At 38.8% G+C, this 21557-nt stretch overlaps 1 protein-coding gene across 1 annotated transcript in view; it reads left to right on the top strand.

Moving 5' to 3' along the window:
• The window catches only part of Sergef (secretion regulating guanine nucleotide exchange factor), a 210239-nt gene that overhangs the window by 109739 nt on the left and 78943 nt on the right, over positions 1-21557 (top strand). The window contains exon 10 of the mRNA XM_090348044.1: positions 15574-15610. Within this exon, the coding sequence (XP_090204170.1) occupies positions 15574-15610 (37 nt within the window). The remainder of the gene's footprint in view (positions 1-15573; positions 15611-21557) is intronic.

Consider the following 21557-nt stretch of genomic DNA (forward strand, 5'->3'; position numbering starts at 1 on the left):
GGATTGAGCCAAAGGGAAAGGGGTATACGAATGAAGGGGGAAAGTAGGGGAGATTGCAGTCAAGAATTCATTTTATATATCACAAAATTTAAAAAAGTAAGAAAAGAGGTTAGTTGAAGGGGGTAAGAATGTCGAAGGGGAGGATACTAAGATGCATTATTGGAAATGGAGCTGTGGTTCAAGTGGTAGAGCATTAGTCCTGAGCAAAAAAGCTCAGGAACAATACCCAGGACCTGAGTCTAAGACCCTCTGCTGACAACATAAAATTTCAAAGTATTCCCTTATGATTATCTGAATCTCAAAAAAAGATGCATTATATTCATAAACAGCTTTGTTAAGTGACACCTCCTTCATATAACTACTTAAATAATATCCTCCATCCCCCCCAAAAGAATAGCTGTCATATCTTGGGTCCTTTCTTTGTACAGGTGTTACTCTAAGCATTTTATATGTGGCAATAAATTTACATCTCACAAAACTTAGCAAAATAGCAACTATTTTTTTAGATAGAGAAACTGAGACCACATGTTCAAGGTCAGATAGCTAAAATGTGGCAGAGCCAAGATTTAAATGCAGGCTTTTGTTTCCAGAGCATGCACTATTAGTACAGTGCTTCCTGTGCCTTCATGATATATGAAATATGATTTGATTTGAAATTACTCTAGTTTACTTTGTTCTTAATTCCTAGAATGCAAGGCCATTTGTCTGCATCATCTCTGTGTCCCTGGTGCTTACATAGAATCTGGCGTGTGGTATATGTTCATGAAAGACATGAAGAATGGATATCCTTCACTTTACCTAGTCTGTTATGGAGGAAAGGTAGACAAAGAGGTTTCTCATTCTTCTAGCATATGTTGCAGCTAGAGATATTCTATTTCAGAGAGGTATAGTGTGTGATGTAGCTCCATCTCCTGTATAGATTTGGACACATTGCGGAGCCTCTCCAAACAAACATGTATCTTCTATAAACTAGGAACAATAGTTGGACCAGCAACTTAGGGTGTTATTGAGGTTAAACGAAGAAAACTGTTACACGTTTACCAGGTACTTGGCATATAGCATTCAGTAAATGTTGGCGTATATTATTATGGATGGAAAAATTGAAACCATAGGAAGGGAAAAGACTGTGGGATATAAAGCTGTAAAGGTACTTAGTAGTCTCCTCTGTCACATGGTGCCCTTCAGAGGTCTAAGATCATTATATTGGTTCAGTAAAGTTTCCACTGAGTGGACATTTGCATAATGCTGTCACCTCCTTCTCTAGTGTCTCTTCGCACCTTCCATGCCCAGTCACCAAGTCCTGTTAATACTGCAGCATGGGATGTAGTATTGTTTTGTTTGCTCACAAATTTTTTTTATTATGGCTGACACATACAGAGAGAAATTCAGAAAGTTTGGAAGAGATTTTTTTTCCCCTCTTCCTTCTAATTATTTTTTTTAAATGATAGATAAAAGAGGCTTGGGGAAAATGTTTCCCTATCCCTCAGTAATTTCACACTTTCCCTTTTATTTTTCTGGACCATTAGATAGCCAATGGCTGAAAAGACCAGTGAACCAGCATATAAGCATTTACTTCATCAAGACACTAAATATAGCCAATTAAACTCAGTCCTCAGGATAGACTGTGAAGTTAGTATTATAATTCCTGTTATGCAAATGAAAAAATTAAGGAGGAGGAATTTTCAGTAACTTGACCAGGTTCACAGAACTGCTAGATGATGAACCCATCTGGATCATTGCAGTAGCTTTCTGTCTGTTGGTCATTATAACACAAATTTCATATATTTTTCATCCTGCCACAGAGCCTTCCCTTTTCAATTCCCTCTACCTGTGGCTGATGGTGGCGACACCATCACCTTAGAGTTGCTGGAGAAAGCAATGAATTTTAAAAATGTTGACCTGTGTGTTGCTTAAAGGCAGGGCAAGTTTGAATTCTTGAGTTTTTCCATTACAATTGCTGCCTGGTACTTATTTAAAGTACTTTTAAAAATAGTGTTAAAATTATTGTGAATGCTCAACTCTCCCAGTATGGCCTCTCTATAATAAGTAGGACATATTGTTAAAAGGAACTTGATAAGAGAAAGCTATACAGTGTAGATTTTTGAAAACTTAACTATTCCCTTTCAGAATCTTTATTTCACATTTTCAAATTATTCTTCTGACAGGTTTTTTATCTACTTGGGGGGCTAATGGGGACCTCAGTCTTGTCAGAGTGGCAGAAAGAGAAAGGAATGCACCGTGGTGTATTTTGTGAGAGGCCTCCTCTGCCAGGGCTAGAAAAATCAGACAAGAAGGGGATGGGACCAGTCAATGGATCCACTTCAACCGCAACCTCAGCTTTCTGTAACAATAATCAGATTTGTCTAAGGTTTTCATATTAGTGAAATCATATAGTGTTTACTTTTTTATCTCATTTAGTGTGATTTTTTTTTTTTTGCCAATCCTAGGCTTGAACTCAGGGCCTGAGCACTGTCCTTGGATTTTCTCAAGGCTAGAGTTCTACCACTTGAGCCTCAGTACCACTTCTGGCTTTTTTTTTTTCTATGTATGTGGTACCGAGGAATCGAACCCGGGTCTTTGTGCATGCTAGGCAAGCATTCTACTGCTAGTCCAAACTCCCGGCCCCTAACATGATTTTTTAAGATTCATCCATGTCATTATGTTTTAGTTGTTTGTTCCTTTGTATTGATATATTTCTAATGATGATATTCTATTATGTTCTACTATAGGTTTACCACTTACCTATTATATTAATTTTCTCTTGGCTACATAACAAGTCTTCTTCACAAATTAGTGGCTTAAAAATGGCAAGTATTTAGCAGGGTGCCAATAGCTAGCTACTTAGGAGGCTGAGATCTGAGGATCATGGTTCAAAGCCAGTCTGAGCATGGAAGTCTATGAATCTCTTATCTTCAGTTAACCACCAGAAAACTGGAAGTGGCACCGTGGCTCAAAGTAGTAGAGTGCTAGCCTTGAGCTGAAGAGCTCAGGGACAGTGCCCGGTGCCCAGGCTCAGAGTCCAAGCCCCATGACAGGAGTCAGGGTCGAGGGGTCGGAACCCCAGCAACTATTTATCTGGTCGAAGTCTGTATGGTATCAGCTGTGTTTTCTGTTCAGGACTTCACAAATTGATGTGTCTGATCGGCTGGAACCCTTCTGGAGACTGGAGTGAAGAATGTGCTCATTCAAATTAATGGCAGGTTTTAGTTCATGAGATTATAGGAGTGAAGTCCCTGCTTCTTGGCTGAGTGTGAGCCCAGGGTTTTTGTCAGCCATTAGCAGCTGCTTACCAGGCCTGGCACATAGTCTACTTTAGCTTCAGAGTCCATGCTGCTGCCTCCCTTTGCTTCTAGTCTGTCATCAGCCAGAGAAATCTCTCTGCTTTTAAAGGACCTATGTTTTTACATGGGGTGCACCTGGAGATAGAGGTTCCATTTTTTTTGACAGATTTTTTTTTAGAATGATCTTTATGTATTTTGACATTTTAAGCATTTCTAGTTGTTGCTCTCATTCTGCTACTTGACTTTCCCTGTCCTATCCTTAAGCCATTCACACGTTTTCCTTTCCAGACTAGAAACACTTATTTTTTTGCCTTTATTTCTTTTTTTATGTGCCATGTACGGTAGCATTAAGTATACTTTATGGAATTATACATAATTGAATTTAAATCTCAGATATGCCACCTACTGTCTGTGATATGAGACAAGTTAATGTCTCTGAAATTTGTCTTGTAGTTAAATCTTGTAGGATTAATTCATAGACTAAATGAGCCAATGGATACAAAACAGTATGTGTTATCTGATACTGTTATTTTCAGTATTGTTGCCCTTTTCCATTTTGTTCCTTTTTTTCCCCTTTTATTGTTGGGGTAATGTATAGAGGGGTTTCAGTTACATTTGTCAGGTAGTAGGTGCATTACTTCTCGAACATTGATACCCCTTCTCATGTTTTTGTCCCCCTTTCCCTCCTTCCACTCCTTCCCAATCATCTTGTTTTTCCCCTTCCCTATTTCAAATAAATAAATGTATATACAATATACGTAACCAGGTAACAAAGTCAGATACAGTAACCACCCGAGATTAACCATAAGGGAAAAAAAAGAAAAGAAATAACTTCATATAGTACGTTAAGAACAACAATCACAATGATAAACCTCTGTGTTCATATCTTGGAGTTCATTTTGCTTAGTGTCATCCTAGATGACCATGCACATAGCTTTTGAGCTATTGTGATCCTCTGCTAGGAGAATCCTAGATGTGTACTGATTATGACAAATGAGGGAAACCATGGAGCCTATGTTTCTTTGGGTCTGGCTTACTTCACTTAATACGATTTTTTCCAAGTCTTCCTATTTCCTTACAAATGAGTTGATGCCATTCTTTCTGATAGCAGCATAGAATTTCATTGTGTATAAGTACTACATCTTCCCCATTTGGTTCTTTTCTTCTGGATATGTTATATTTTGCCAGTGACCCTACTACATTATACTGTCCAAATTGTTTGGATGCCTTAAAGAAGTTCACATAGTTCTTTTGTAGTAATTCTGTTTAAAAAAGTGATCCCAAGGCAATGATTGTTTTTTTTTTGGTACAGGAATATTTATTAGTGCATAATTTGTAATGGCAAAATATTCAAAGCAATCTAGGTATCTCACAATAGGGAATATATAACATAAAATATAAAACATGCCAGGGATACTATAAAACCATAAAAATTACATTTTCAATGACATGGGAAGGATGTCTATTGCAATAGCTCCCTTTTCATCTCTAATTTTGCTTGAATTTTACTGATTTTGATGTTGATATGGCTAAGGGTTTGTCAGTTTGGCTTATCTTTTCAAAGACCTAACATCTAATATCATTGATCCTTCATACTGGCTACTATTTTAGTAATTTTATATATGATTTTAGTTTTTCTTTCTGTCTATCAAATTTGGATTTTACTTGCTCTGTTTTTTTTTAAGACGTTGGGGTTCATCTTTAAGTTATTGATGTGAGCTCTCTCTGATTTTTTTGTTATATTAACTATAAAAGTTATATAAAGCTGTGTATATAAATAATGAAGTCCATTTTTATAATTAATATATGCTAATATTTTTAAAAGCATAATGTTGTAAGAAAACAATTTTATTTTGCTTATAATGTTGTGGCTGAGGGAGCCCAGTCACCTTCAAGGAGACAGAACTGTAGGTCCCATCCCTTGAAGAGAAGCAGCAGGGTCCCATGTCATGTAGAATGGAAAGTATTTTTACTGTCAGCCGTGGAAAATGCAAGGTGCTTCTTATGTTATTAAAGATGCTTTATAACTGCAATAGCTGAATACTGGTTTAATAAAAATGTCATCACTCATTAAAAAATATTTTGTGTGTATATAGGTATAGCGCAGGACAGGATTTGTTTTGAACCAGAGCTATTGCAGAATCCCATCATATCAAGAAGCTACCCATGAAGGTACTCATCCAGGAACAGTCCCTGGAAATAGGATGGTAGCATTCCTCAGTCTGCTGATATGTGGTACTGTGCAGGGAGTCGGGAAAAGGGAATCTGTCAGGCTGTGTCATATGACATCGGTCAGTCATTCACTGTATTTATCATTATACTGTGTATATTTGTTACCGGCTTTGATCTTTGTCTCATCTTATCTTCATTCTTGACTTTTTAATCCTAGATAGAATAAAACTTTAGAATCATAGTGATTGATTTTGCTTAAACTGGAAAGCAGTGTGTGTGTTGGTTTTTTTTTTTCTTTTGTCTGTTGTGGGACTTGAACTCTGGCCCTGGGTGTTGTCCCTGAGCTCTTTAGCTCAAAGCTACCACCCTACCACTTGAGCCACAGCACCACTGCCAGGTTTCTGGTAGTTAATTGGAGGTAAGAGTTTTATGGACTTTAGTGCCTGGGCTGGCTTTGAGCCATGATCTTCAGATCTCAGCCTCCTGAGTAGCTAGGATTACAGGTATGCGTCACCACACCCAGCTAGCACATATTCTTTAGCGTGAAAATCTCTTAGGTACCAAAGGCCCCTTTTTAGATGCTCTTACCTGGCAGTGTATAGCTGTGGCATAACAAAAGATTTTTGGGCCTAGGTGCATAAATGATCCAGTTAGACAACCTGTTGTCTTTCTTGTTGTGGTTATAGAATCTAAATAGGAAGGTGTTATGCTGCCTTGTCCCACACACTAAATGCCTACTTTCGAATTGTCCCTACCTTGAGGCCTCACTAGAGGGCTTTGTGAGATTTACTTGAATATCTTGTGAGGCCATTCTCATTAGCAACTGACTCCAATTCTGAATAACTGAAGGATAATCTAGTCCTGAATTCCATCATTGTTTATGGTGCTCAAAGCATTTGCCTGGTTCTGGTGAAGAGCAGAGGAAGTTCAAAGACAAATTCAGTATCCTTCATAGAGCATTTCCTGAGTGCCTGTACAGTAGGCTCTGAGGAAGAGTGGTAGAAAGAACAGAAATGAGTAACTTCAACTCAACACCAAGTACAATCCACTGTGTGCAAGGCACTGTGCAAAGCACTGAAGATAGAGTTGGATGAGTCTTTATGCCTAACCAAGTTATAATCTGGGTAAGATGGAGAATAGACAGATGTGTAAACCACTCACTAACAAGTGGGGTAAATGCTGTCTCTGTAGCAGGCCCAGAGGACCGAGCAATTACTTCTGAAGTGGTCTGTCCATTTACTAGACATGCGCTTTTAGTCAGGGCATTTAACCACCCGAATCCCCAATTCATCTATAAAATGAAGATATAATGAGTTAATCCACATGAAGCACATAGAACAGAGTTTAATAGTCAGTGAATATTAGCAATCATTTCTCCCTCCTCCCCCCACTCTTCCAATTATACATAGACCAAGGGCATAGCATGTGTCAGGAATGTTAAGGAGTGTGTCTATGAAAGCTAGAATGCAAGGTTTGTGGGTCATTCCACTAAGGAAAATGGCTGGAGAAGTGCAAAGGAGCCATGTGGAAGGTCTTTAAGGCTAGAGAAAGGAGTTGGGGCTAGGTAAAAGATGGACAAAAGAATCACCCTGTGCTTCAGAGAGAGCATTTTTGCAGAGCAAGGACTGGTGAAAGTGAAAGGAAAAAAAAGCTGCTTAGAATTCCAAAGAAGAGCCAAGGCCAGAACTAGAACTTACCATTTCCTCAGTATGGCAAAGGCCAAGGAAGAGACAGTTCTGCTGTAGGTCTGTATGCAGAGGCCTGTGGGCTTATGGAGGAACATGGGTTTGAGCCACAGTCTGCCCCATGTGACCCATCAATTGTAATATTTGAGCATTATGTTCAGCTTCTGACCTCAAACCTGATCCACCATACACATCCCATTTAACTGCACTCATTGTGTTTATAAGAATTGAGCATCTACATGAGATGTAAGATCTTCCTTCTTCACATGGACACTGTGGCTTGCAGATAGCTGGGCAGGTGCGGAGCTGACTGAAAGGGAGCTTTGCCACTGAGAAGTTCAGTACTTAAATCACAACCATGAAAATTACCTTGACATTGATTGTATATAAAGACATGGTTGTTTTTTTTTTTTCCAGTGGCCCTATATTAAAAACCAAGCAAGATGTCAAGAGAGATGAAAGCAGAAGTATTCAGTTGAGCTGCTTCTAAGTACCAGGAGCTAGCTGAGTTCTTTGACATTCTTGATCTCATTCAAGGTTCACATTGCTGTCAGGGAAATATTACTATGCCCATTTTATAATGAAGAAAGAAATCGAAGCTAAGAAAGGGCAGGCATCATGGTCCTAGGACAGAAGGCTTACCAATGTCAGACCTTTGACCAGGCTCTTAATATCCATGTGTCTCCATTTTCTCATTTGTAAAATATAAAGCATAATGAAACCTGTCTCCAGTGGCTGTTTTATGAATCAAATAAGATGGGAGAGATGAAAAAGAGGCAAGCATCCTCTGACATTCAGAAGCTGGCCCCCTACTATCACCTTCTAGTTCTTGGTATTTTTGTTAACTGAGCCAGCACTCACAGCCAGATCTTCATGTTCTCTTGCTGAAATAAACTATTCTACAGAACATCAACATCAGACAGGCCACTTTGTGACCATGGCAGATCCAGACAATATCTTCTGTAATCATGTCCAAGCCATAAAACACCAAGCATCCTCTTTTCCTGCCTAATGAGTGACAGATCTATTTTTACTAATTATGGCTCTTTAGCTTTGCTTCAGTTACCTTCCCTATGGATATGATTAAGATACTTAGTCTGCTTTCTTCAAATATGGTAAAATACTGAGGTTAAACTACTTTCAAGGAGGAAAAGTTTGCTGTGGTGCATGGTTTCAGTGCATGGCTGTTTAGTCCTGTTACCTTAGGTCTATAGTAACACAGAAGTACATCAGGATGGAAAGAAGCATGTGGCAGAGGAGGCCGGCCTGTCCTCTTCATAGTGGCTAGGTAGTGTGTGTTGTGTATAAGAGGGAAAGACAGATAGGAGGGAAGGGGTAGAGGAGGAAAAAGAAGAGGAGAAAAACAAGCCAAAGACTCAATATCCCCCTCAAGTCTCATCCCCAGTGAGCTAACTTCCTTCTACTATGCCTTACCTTCTAAAGCTTACATCACTTCCAAACAGCATCTCTGGCTGATGACTAACACACTTGTCCCTTTGAGGGACATTCAAGATCCAGTTGACAGTACATATCTCAAAATTGTCTCCCCCTCCATCCTGAAGAAATCGAATTCACAGCACACCTCTCCTTCTTTGAGCTCTTCCTGGTATCTCAAAATCGAAGCCCAAAGTCCTTTTAAATGCATTATACCCTCCATATTCTCCCCCCTGCCCACCGTGTGTTACGTTACTGGCTGTAAATCAGGACTTTGTGCGTGTTAGGCAAATGCTGTACAATTGAGCTGCACCCAGGCCTGTATCCATGGATTCTGTATAAATGTGTCCAACTAACCATGGAGCAACAGAAAAAAAAAACCCACAAACTAATAAAATAAAATAAAATACTTGGAGAAAAAAAATGCATCTGTACTGAACATGTAAAGATTATTTTTCCTTGACATTTTTCCCTAAACAATACAATTTAACAACTGTTTATGTACCATTTACATTGTATTAGCTTTTGTAAGTAATGAAGAGATGATTCAAAGTGTGCAGGTGGATTGTGTAGGCTATATGCAAATAGTAATAAGGGTAGACTATTGTTTATACAATGGATTCCAGCATCTAGGGATTGCAGAGTCTGAGGGATGAACCGTGCTCCAGGGTTCACTATAGTACTTTCTTCTTTGCAGAAATAATAAGTTTTTTAGGGTTCAAGTCTCAGAGTATTTTGGATTTGGGGATTAGGAGTGTTCAGCATGTGTTTTTTCCTGTTTTTGTGATGTTGCTGAGAGGTTCTTCTGGGTTTGGCAAGGCTTGCTTCCATGATGAAGTACTGGCTGACCCTTGACTAGGACAGCTGATTCACACAGCTGAGTGCCACATAGCTCATCATTCACCAGTCTCGTCTGGGTAAATTCTCATGGCTGTAGAGGAGTGTAGAGGGCAAAAAGGACAGCAACACAGAATTTCTCCTTCAAATCTCTCCTCATGTCACCTTTGCTAACATCCCATTGCAAAAGCAAGTCAAATGCATTTAGAGAACATGACTGAGTACAGACTCAAAGGACTCAAAGTAGGATAGTGAACTCTAATGATGTAGTTAGGCAGAACAGTATGAAATAGGAGCGTTCTCTCTCTCTCTCTCTCTCTCTCTCTCTCTCTCTCTCTCTCTCTCTCTCGGTATGGGTTTTTATTTTTTATTGTCAGGGTAATGTTTAGAGGGGTTACAGTTACATTTTCCAGATAGTAGGTGCATTCTTTCTCAAACATTGATAACCTTTCTCATGTTTTTGTCCCCATTTCCCTCCTCCACCCCTTTCCAATCATCTTTTTTCCCACCCTTCCCTTTCCTATTTCAAATAAACATATATATATTATATATCAGGTAACAAGGTCAGACACAGTAACAATATGAGATTAACCAAAGGGCAACAAAGGAGAAGAGAAATAACATCGTACATTAAGAACAACAATCACACAAGATAAACCGTTTGTTTCCATATCTTAGAGGTCCTTTCATTTGGTCTCATTCTATATGACCTTGTATATCTAGGTTTTGCACTTCTCTCTCTCTCTCTTTTTTAATCTCAAAGTGGTCCTTGTTTTCTTCCTAAAGCTTGTATTTTAAAAGAAAATATAGTGACTGTAGCAGATCAGGAACTCAGAGAAATTTTTCAGTAATTAGCTCTAAGAAGTAGTTATATAGTCTGTACTGAAATGCTTCCCAAAATGGAGCTCTTGCTGCATTCCAAGATTACTCCATTTTGGAAGAGCTCTGTGTTTAAAAGGTTTTTCTAGGGGTTGTGTCTGTAGCTCAGTTGTAGAGCCTGGCTTATGCAAGGCCCTGTATTTGATCTCCAGCACCATTAAATGCTTAACAAACAAACAAACAAAAAATCATATTCTACATATAGGATCATATTATTTTCCCTATTTATTTACTTTTGTTACTTTCCTTTTATTGTAAAGGTGATGTACAGAAGTCAGGTACTGAGTATATTTATTTTTGAACAGTGTCACCTCTTCCATATACCCTCCCGAATCTCCTTCCCCACAAATTATGTAGTTCATTTTCAACATAGTGTCTAGAGAGTGTCACTGCTAAATTATTTCATCCCCCTCCCTTTTTTATTGCCAGTCCTGGAGCTTGAACTCAGGGCTTAGGCACTATTCTTGAGTTTTCCCAAGGCTAGCGTTCTACCACTTGAACCTCAAGCACCACTTCTGGCTTTTTCTGTATATATGGTATCGAGGAATCGAACCCAGGGCTTTGTGCATGCTAGACAAGCACTCTACCACTAGACCATACTCTTGGCCCTTAGTTTACACTGTGTCCCACCATTTCTGTGATTCCCCCTTTCTTCCCCAAATCAGATCAACTTACATACAAGACAGAAGGTACAGAAATAAAAAACAATAACACAAGGGAAAGAACAAAAAAAAACCCCGCAAAAAAAGTAAAATAAAAAACCGTGTTTCCATTTCTTGGAGTTCATTTCAGTAACCATCATTTTATATGATCACATGCATATAGCTATTGAGCCCATGTGATCATCTCCTAAGACTATCCTCCTTTGGCCTCGCTGTGTGAGACCTGTTCATTTATCCTGTTTAATTTATCCTGTGTAAGATCATATTCTCTCCGTGTGTGTGTGTGTGTGTGTGTGTGTGTGTGTGTGTGTGTGTCTTTATGTTTGCCACTCCTGGGCTTGAACTCAGGGCCTGCTCATTGTCCTTGAACTAGAGAGGCTAGAGCTCTCCCATTTGAGCCTCAGCACAACTTCTGGCTTTTTTTCTATATATGTGATATGAGGAATTAAACCTGGGTCTTGGTGCCTGTTAGGTAAGCACCAGGCCAAACTCCCAGCCCCCTATAAGACCATATTCTATGTGGATAACAAGGCTTTACCATGTAGGACAAGTTTCCTGCATGAATATCCTTCGATTACTATGTAGAGTCATGTACGTCTCACCCTATTACTTCCTTACGCACATTTTTTTCAAACTAAACGCTTATTGTTTTTATAGAAGATTATTGGATGACATGTGTTCTAGCTGATATACTTTTCTGGTTGCTTTAATATGGTTATTTTGTACAATTATTAATGTATAAATAGGAGTCCCCAAAAGACCAAGTACTCCAAATGGAGGGTGGATTGCACAGAAGACATGAGGACAAGTTCATTTTTTGTAGACAGTATACTTCTAGAAATACAGGCTTTCTGTGGTTTTTTTTTTTTTTGACCTAGTTATGTCACACTACTGACTTAAATTGCAAATATAGATCTTTAGGTAATTATTTTTGTCAGTCCTGCATCTCTACAACTGATTTTGTGAAGCTGAATATACATTTTAAGTTTCAACTTGTTTTAATTTGTTCATCTGTTTCGGTCTAGAGCATCACATTTCACGTAGTAGCTGTAGAGTTACAAGTCTGTGTCTAATAAGCAAACCTTTTATGGTGCTAGGTATTAAAAGCAGGTCTTTGTGGACATGAGGCAGACCCTTAACAATGAATATTAGGACGGTGCAATGTGACCTTGGGTGGGGAGAGGTCGGGGTGAGTGTACTCATGAGTACAGAGTGAGTAATAAATAGGAAATACCAAAGGTATCAGAACCAGATATTGGAGGATCTAGGATTTATGTGGCTTTCTGGCTTGGCATCTCTTCTTCTTGGTCATATTGTCATTGTTAACAAAGTCTTCTAGAAAGTTGTTTGCAGCTAGGCAGTGAGTAGACGCTGACAGGAGCAATATGAAACAAATGGTCATTTACACAATCTTGTTGAAGGGGGATAGCCCTGGGATTTTGTGGCCTGTAGTGTCGTTTTCTGACCTCTATGCCAGTTCACAAAGCAGGAAGCAGTGGGGAGCTCTGCATCTTTTGAAAGGAAAGAACTAATTAAAAAAAAAAAAAGGAAGTTGTCGTGATGTAGCATTAAAGAACATTAGCTTGGCGGTAAAGCCAGGTAATCTGGGCGTTAGTTTTGCTGTTGCTGCCTTAATGAGCTGTGGCAGGTATTTAATATACATGAGATTCAGTCTCCTTATGTCTACAATGAGCAAGGCCAAACTTACTTGAAAAAAGTCATTGAAATGATTCATATGTGATGTTTATAAAGTGCCTTTGTCTGACACGTGGCACAACGAGTCCTCAATCTATGATATTTTTAATTCTTGCTCTTATTGTGGCTACCACCCCACTGCTGCTACAACCACAGTTAAAGCATATTTAGGAAGTAAAGAAGAGAACAAGAGTATCTCATAATTCTACCATCATGATGCAAGTGATAATTTTGTTCTATTTCCTTTAAATCTGTCCCCCCACCTCTGCTATTTCTAAATATATCAGATTTTATAACCAGGTGAGGGGTTTTTCTTTCTTGGTGGTAGGAATTGTATTATTATTAATTTAATAGATTCCCTCCCCCCACCCAATTTAAGAACACGATGTACAATTTGGTGTGTACAAAAAGAAAAAAAGCTGTCCTCATAATGCCAATGTCATCCCTAGGCCAGAGGCAGTCTCAGATGACATTTTGATATATCTCATTCTAGTCATTTTTATGCATGTTTTATTATAGAGTTGAGATCATATGTGTATGATTTGTATGTGATTTTTAATCCAGGAAATACCATGAATATTTTCCTACTATTGTAAGTGCCATTTTCCGAATCTGCTTAATAGTCCATCAAATGGAGCACACATAAATGTTTTCTTATTTCTAAGTTTTTTCACATTCATCAATTTAAGCTGCTTCCTATAACTGACCAAGAGAATCAGCCTTAGTCTACCCCGGAAGCTTACAGTGTATCTGTGCTGTATATATGGCCCTGGGGAAGTCTTTGTAGGTGTTTCAGGTAAATCACAGAACCAACCTCAAAGGTGGTCAGGAATGAGACTATTTACCAAGAGTAAAATGTACAAGGAATCCTTTGGCAGACACTGTCAAGAAGTTCACATAAAGGTACATAGTGCTGTTCCCTATGGGAGCTGGCATCAGAGAAGTACACACAGCTCTGCACCAGAAGAAGCCTACAAAGCCTTGCTACTGTTTCTCATCTACCAGAGTACAGAATGACATGCACTGCCCAAATGCCTTGTGAAACAGTTTAGAACTGTCAGGGCCTCTAGTAAGAAACTTTAAATTAGCTTCTAAGTGGTTTTCCCTAGGTAAAGAGTAAGAAACATTGACAAAGGAACTCTGGTAAAAATCAGGAGAATTTCTCAGAATAGCTCTAGTTGTTTTTTTCTTTGCTTGTTCTTATTTTTAGAATTTCTGGGTTTCATGATACAACATGAAGCGTTAAAAAGTATGCACATGTGGAATGGCCAAATCACAGACTAATGTGCATTAATTCATACACTCACATTTTTGTAATAAGAATGCTATTCTTAGCATTCTTTAACAATAAAATTTATTGTTATAAATTAAGAGTCATTTGTAACACTGTGGATAAACTGAATGACATTATATGCAAACTAGGCACAAAAAATAACACATGACTTCACTCAGATGGAACCACTCATGTGTATCAAAACATTGATCTAACAAAAGAAGGGATAGAATGGTAGCTATAATCTTAGGTTTCCTTTTCCTTTTTCTTCTTTTTTTTGCCAGTCCTGGGGCTTGAACTCAGGGCCTTGACACTGTTCTTGAGCTTTCTCAAGCACTTTGCTATTTGAGGCACAGTACAACTTGTGTGTGTGTGTGTGTGTGTGTGTGTGTGTGTGTGTGTGTGTGTGTGTGTGTGTGTGTTTTCTGTGTATGTGGTACCAGGGAATTGAACCCAGGGCTTTGTGCATGCTATGCAAGCACTTTAACACTAGACCACACTCCCTGTCCTGTAATCTTAGTTTTGACAGACTTGCTGTAGAACATAAGACCTGTTATTTCTCTTTTGCAAGCTTCCATTTACTTGTGGTTATATATCCAGGGACTCTTCCCATGCTAACATTTCAGAGTGCCAGGAGCTAAGGTGCGCATCCTGGTAAAGAGTCAATTCATACTGAAGGATTCATTTATGCTTTTATATCCCCAGTCACTTTCTCCTGGTAGTAGTTGGAACATACACAGACTAAATGACACAAAATGTCAATTAGTGGTTAGACACACTGGGCTCAGGACCCTACTTTCTCTTTTATGTACTAGTTATTCATTCTTTAATGTACTTTGTATTTATATTCATTCTTTTGTTTAATAGATACTGAGTCCTAGACTTGGTACATGCCATCTGTGCAACACAGAGGCTCAAGGTACCTGCTGTCTTAAGGAGGAGACAGGAAGAAATGAACTACAGTATTATAAAAAATGAACTGAGCAAAATGACAAGAGTGTCCTGAGTTTTTCCTGGGTGTTTCAGTCAATGCATTAACCTCTTATTAAATAATGAGTAGAGATTTTCTGGATAGGCTGTAGAGGAAAGAGCATTCTGGGTAGAGGAACAAGTACATGCAAAAATGGAAGAGAGGATGATGTGTTCCAAGATCTGCAGTTTATGCTGCTGGAAGGTGAAAGGGAGAGGGGCCAAAGAGGAAAAGCATTTGACTGCAGGCCAGTGTGTTTCCACTGAATTCTGTGCTCATTTTATCAGTCCAGATGAGAGTGGTAGACTTTTTGGTTCAGCTTTCGAAAACTGTTTCCTTATTGCCTTATCTTTCCATTTTTAAAGTAACATATGTTCATTATAAAAAGTTTGAAAAATATAAAGTAAGTAGAAAGAAAAAAAATCACTGGTAGTCTTAACTGGCTAAAGACAACTTAGTTGGCATCTTAGGGCATTTCCATTCAATGTTTTTTCACACTTGCCTTTTTATGTAGCAGTCAAGATGTTGTAATTATAGTTTTAACCTTTGTATATAGTACTCTTAAAACTTTCCAAAAATGGATGCTAAATGTCATTAGAAAATAACTGTGATCATAAAACATACTGGCTGAAATATCTATACAGTTTTTTTTTCTCTAACATAATGTCTTTGTTTCTTTTTACAGATCTCTTGTGGCTCAGAGCATAATTTGGCAGTAATTGGTAAGTAAATTTTATACTAATGTTTATTCTGAAACTCATGTAACAGAATTGGAGGAAGACCTTTGGTTAACCAAAAGTCAGGGTACATTCGTTTGTGTCTGTGTTGACAAAGATGGCCAAACATTTATTAGAGCTCAGGGCCTGAGCACTGTCCTTGGACTTTTTATCAAGGCTAGAGTTCTACCACTTGAGTCTCAGCACTGCTTCTGGCTTTTTTCTATGTTTGTGGTACCGAGGAATCAAACCCTGGTCTTCGTGCATGTTAGGCAAGCACTCTACCACTAGGCCAAACTCCCGGCTGTCCTTTTTTTTTTTTTTTTCTTTTTTGAAGATTTCCACCCATAACATTGAATCTTTTTAAAACGTCCTTTCAGTATCAGGGAGAGTGGCATTTGAGGATATAAAGGAATTCTTGAGGCTACCTAGTAAGACCCTATCTCAAAAGTAAACAAATAAGCAAAAAGAACTCAGGATCACGGAGACCATATTACAGTTAGACATATAGATGGGGATTAGATTGGGCTACTTTTGATTCTCTAAATAAGTTCTTTTCTACTAAGTTCTTTCTTTATAGTTTGGCTCTTTGGAAATATGGGGCTCCATTCATTGCTCTTACACCTTTGTATTTAGCTGCACTCAGATTACAGCTGATTGAGATGTCCTTTCAGTTTCTGTGTAACCCAAGTTCTGTATTTTTATGCTTGGACCTGAGAATGGTTTATTCAGGAAGCCCTTTGATTATTGACAGGTACATTCAGTCTCTACCTCCTCTCAGTACATTGGAGAGACTATGATCTGATTAGCAACAGAGCGCCTGAGTTTAGTGTTGGCTTCTGGATACACCACTGTGAATTTGGACAAGGGATTTAATCTCTCTATGTCTCATTTCTTCATCTTTAAAAGAGAAGTGGATGTAGTGTTGCATATGTATAATCCTAGCACTCAGGAGATAGAAAAGGTTGTAAATTTGAGGTCAAACAGACATATAGACAGACATAAGGATGACAAATTGCCTCTCTCATAGTACTGTTGTGAGGGTTAAGTGAATTAATATATCTAAAGCAGATAGAGTGATATTTATTAGAATTCTAGTGAGGTCTATAGAAATATTAGTAGTTATTACTTAATATTATTTCAAAGAATTGTCTTTTCTTAGCATTAGTTCTCTCCTCTGTTAAATACAAAAGCTAGGGTTCCCTTCAGTTCTGGTATTTTAGGACTCATTGCAACCTTACTACTGCTTGCTTGCCTTGTGACATTGCTTTCTGTTCTGGTCTGTTTCTTTCTCTTAGACTCTGACTTGAAACTTCTGGAAGGCAAGCTCTATGTTTATAGGGACCTCTGGTTTCTTCTGTATTCACTGTACCCAGAATAGTGTCTGGCTCTCAGGAGAGCCCCACACACTCTTCACTAGAGCTAGACTGGCTTAGCTACATAGAGTGGCAGTGGTTTATACACTATTTGTAGGCTCAAACATGATGTGCAAAGAGGCAGAGCCATGGACAGCAGAGGAGCAAAGCTGTCAGAAGCAGCTAAGACTCAAAGAGGCTGAAGACAGAGAAACAGTAGAAAGAGTAGGGACAAACCTGCCTATGTTGCAGCAGAACCAATTACTTTTTATGGGAGCCTGTGTAATTAAGACAAGCTAATGAGAGGACCAAAAGCTGTATCTAGGATGTTCTTGCTCTTCTCAACTGTTGCTCCTGCCACTGGACTGGGAGAGATAGCTTCCCCTGACAGCAGCACAAACATGCAAATGGAGGGAAACATGAAAGCACACAGAGCAGCAGAGAAAGGCCAGAGCTGAGCTGATACAGGCAGCAAAGGGCTGTGGAGAGCAAACACTGCAGATAGACAGCCTTGGTTCAATCTGGCTCAGCTCTGTGTGAGCTTTCATTTCCCCCTTCATCTATGAAATGGGGATAATAATTCCTCCTTGCAGGGCTGTGTGATGATCAGGTAAGATAAAGCATATGAAAAGCCTGGCATCCATTTGTTTCTCATTTCTCTTGATGTGAGAGGGAAGAAAAGGGAAATATTCTTTTAAAATACTTCTTTTTTCCTTCCTTCCTTCCTTCCTTCCTTCCTTCCTTCCTTCCTTCCTTCCTTCCTTCCTTCCTTCCTTCCTTCCTTCCTTCCTTTATTTCTTCCTTCCTTCCTTCCCTCTTCCCTCCCTCCCTCCCTCCCTCCCTCCCTCCCTCCCTCCCTCCCTCCCTCCTTCCTTCCTTCCTTCCTTCCTTCCTTCCTTCCTTCCTTCCTTCCTTCCTTCCTTCTTTTCTTGCTAGTCCTTGGGCTTGAACTCAGCACCTGAACACAGTCCTTGGGCTTTCCCAAGACTAGCACTCTACCTCTTGAGCCACAGCACCACTTCTGGCTTTTTCTGTGTATGTGGTATCAAAGAATCAAACCCAGGGTTTCGTGCATGCTAGGCAAACACTCTATCACTAGGCCACACTCCTGGCCTGAAATACTTCTTTTTTTATTTTTTATTTTATTTTTTTCATATATTTTTATTGTAATTAATAGAAGGGTTACATGATATTTGCCAGATAGATGGGGCATTAATTCCCATACATTGATACTCTTTCACATGTCTTGGTCCCCATTTCCCTCCCCTCCACCCCCACCCCTCATCTTGTTTTCCCCCGTTCCCTATCCAATTTCAAATAACCAAGTACAAATATATCCGATATATCAGGTAACAAAGTGAGATACTGTAACAATATGAGATAACCAAGGGACAGCAAAAGAGTTGAGAGATAACATAGTACCTTGAAGGGAGAGGAAAATGATGACATTCTGGGAAAGATGTATGGAGACTTAGCCAAGTAAATAGGCCATCAGAGGCAATGGGAGGCCAAGACAGAGGGCTGGGATGCAGCTCCCTGATAGAGCGCTTTCCTAGCATTTATGAGGCCCTGGGTTCAATTTTCAACTAAAAATAAAAAGAAAGTACACACATTCTTCATTTTGTCCTCAGCACTCAGAATCTGGCTCACAGAGTGCTGAATGAATGATTCTCAAGTCATTGCAAGACTCTCAACTTGTCCATGTGCCTGCAAGCAGGGAGCAAGGAACTCTGCCACTGGAGGAATGTGGCCTCCTGCATGCCCTGCAGAATGCACACTTTGCCCAGAAGCTGTTGTCCCTACTAGGAGGCTACCAAGTGGGAGACAAGCTGGAAGAAGGGGAGCTTGATGAGATATGAGATGAGCAGTTGCCCTGAAGGTTATATAAGTAATAAGAAACAATGTCAGATCTTTACCCTTCCTCTCTAACTTCTGAGCTCCATATTGCCAGCATGGCCTTCTTGCAGACTGGAGACAGTTTGTTCTATTCTTAAAGCTTCATTTCTCCACTTTAGTATTTAGTTCATATTCATGCTGGCAGATTCCTCTGTAGACCCAGCCTAAATCTAATCTGATTTAATTTTAAAAGTTCTCAGCATAATATCGCCAGATAAAATTGTGATATTAGTAACTGTTTTGAAAAGCCACTATATATATGTATATTATAATTAATAGAAGGGTTACATTATATTCACCAGATAAAAGGTGCATTACTTCACATACATTGATACCCTTTCTCATGTCTTGGTCCCCATTTCCCTCCCCCCCCATCCCCGCCCCTCATCTTGTTTTCCTCCCTTCCCTATCCTACTTCAAATAACCAAATACACGTATATACAGTATATCAGATAACCAGGTGAAATACTGTAACAATATGAGATAACCAAGGGATAGCAAAAGAGATGAGAGATAACATAGTACATTAAGGACAACAATCACTCATTATATGGCGAAAAGCCACTCTTTTTAGAATACTTCTCCCTCCCATTGTCTTTTTCCACTTAAAAATTAATGTTTATATTTAATTTTGGATGATTAGTATATGCGTATAGGTCAAATTTACAGAAATTTAAAATGAAAAGATTTTTAAATTTTAAATGAAAAAAATCTCTCTCCTGCTGTCTTTCCTCTACAATTATCTACAACATATGCATCAATTATTAATTTCTTCTATGTCCTTTTAGTCTTCTTCTTTTCTTTTAGTCTTTTGTATATTTAAATGGACACTAAAATCTGCTTTTTAAAATTCCCTGTTAATTAGAAGTAACGTCCTATACAGTTTTTCAATGTTTTATTCATCCTTTTTCATCTTATAAAAGTCTTCTAAGTTATTTTTACAGCTACAGAATATTCCAATATTTCTTTGTAGTATGACTTATTTAAATAGTGCCTTCATAAAGGTTATTCAGTTTTTCACTGCTACCAGAAATGTATAACAGTGCCTGTTTTTGTTGTTGTTGTTTGTTTGTAGAGTGTCCCTAATAGGGTATGTTAAGATTTGAATTTTTGCTGATTGGCTAGGTTTACAACTATTGAAATTTACTTTAAAATTATTTTTAAGGTTGAAGTACACATATATGAGTAATCTTGATTACTGGACTAGATTGAGGAATGCCATTGAACACATCTCTGAGTGTATTATTTGTGAGGATGTGGAGATGATTAGATCATGATAGCTTTGACCTTCATCCATTGGATTCAGAATTAGAGTAGCCTTTTAGGAGATGGTAGAATTATAGAGGGAGGGGCCAATTGTATGAGGTAGGTCTCTGGGGAGACTCAAGTTGGGGCCATATCTTGCCTTGGAACATTCTGCTTTCTGTCTAACATGTTGTGAGCTGCTCTAATACATTCTCCTTGCTGTGATAGACTGAAACCTCTGAAACTGAGCACAGTAAATCTTTGTGGATAGATTGTTGTTCCTGTCAGGTATTTCGTCACATCCATGATAAAATTGACTAATGCAGAAACTTGATACCAAGTAAGTGGATTATTATTGTGCCTCATTGACAGTGTGGTTTTTGTAGTCTTTTTGTAGTAGGAATTTGAAAGAGTTTGAGAAATATGCAAGAAAGAATGTAGAGCGCTGTTGGAGGCTTCTAGTAGAACCTTAGAAAAACAAAATGCCAATAGGAGTTAAGCAAGTAAAGACCAGGTTCATGTATTTCAGATGGGAATGAGGAGTTTATCTGGAATTGGAATCCATCGAGGGCATTCATGTTACATTTTGGCAGAGAAATTGTCTATATTTGTCCATGTCTTGAGACTTTGTGGGAAGCTGAGTTTAAAGGGAATGGACTAATGAACTTATTAGAGGAAATTTCACAGCAATCCACTGTTCAAACTATGGCATGCTTATTGCTGGATGCTTTCAGCTAAGTGTACAGTGAGAATTATGGGCAAAAAGCAATGTGGAAACATTTTAAAGTCTTGTAATTTTCCCAGATAAGAAGTATATGAAATACTGCGGCCAAGCAAAGTGTCTCCTGAACAGATTAAAGCCATTAAAAACATGCCAAGTATTTTGCATCAAGACAATAGGAAAGATTCCTTGAGGAAGGACATTTTAGGAATTGTCCAGGGTCAAGGGTCAAAAATTGTGAATGTGTTCGAAAGACTTTTCCTTGAGAAGAAAGCGCTATAGGAACATCTAGGAAAGTGTTTCTATATGTTCAATGAATCAGATAGTCAGAGGCCATTGGAACTCTGGTCCTTGAGGGCCCAGGTTCTGTGTAAGTTGGCAGAAGCCTTGGCATCTTTCACATGATACTGGTTTGACAGGTACACAGAATTCAGGAAGTTGTAGAGTCATGGAAGCTTCTCCCTAGATTTCACCAAAAGGCCTGAGAAGCCAGGCAATGTGTGATAGGGTCAAGATTCCAATAGGTAGATTCTGAGAGTGATCTATGAAATTGTGAGAGCGTGACACAAAGGAATGTGAAACATCTGGTAAGGAAAGCTGCAGATGTTCACTGAGCAGAGCCAGCCCAGAAAGGAGGCCATGTTGACGGATACTAGCAAGCCACTAGGAGCAAGGCTGGTCAAGCCTTCTTGAGCGCACACCGTGACACCATGTACCCTGGATACTAGACATGGAG

This window comes from Megascapheus bottae, chromosome 16 (genome assembly GCF_031878675.1).
Source record: "Megascapheus bottae isolate mThoBot1 chromosome 16, mThoBot2.hap1, whole genome shotgun sequence".
NCBI classification, from domain to species: Eukaryota; Metazoa; Chordata; class Mammalia; order Rodentia; family Geomyidae; genus Megascapheus; species Megascapheus bottae.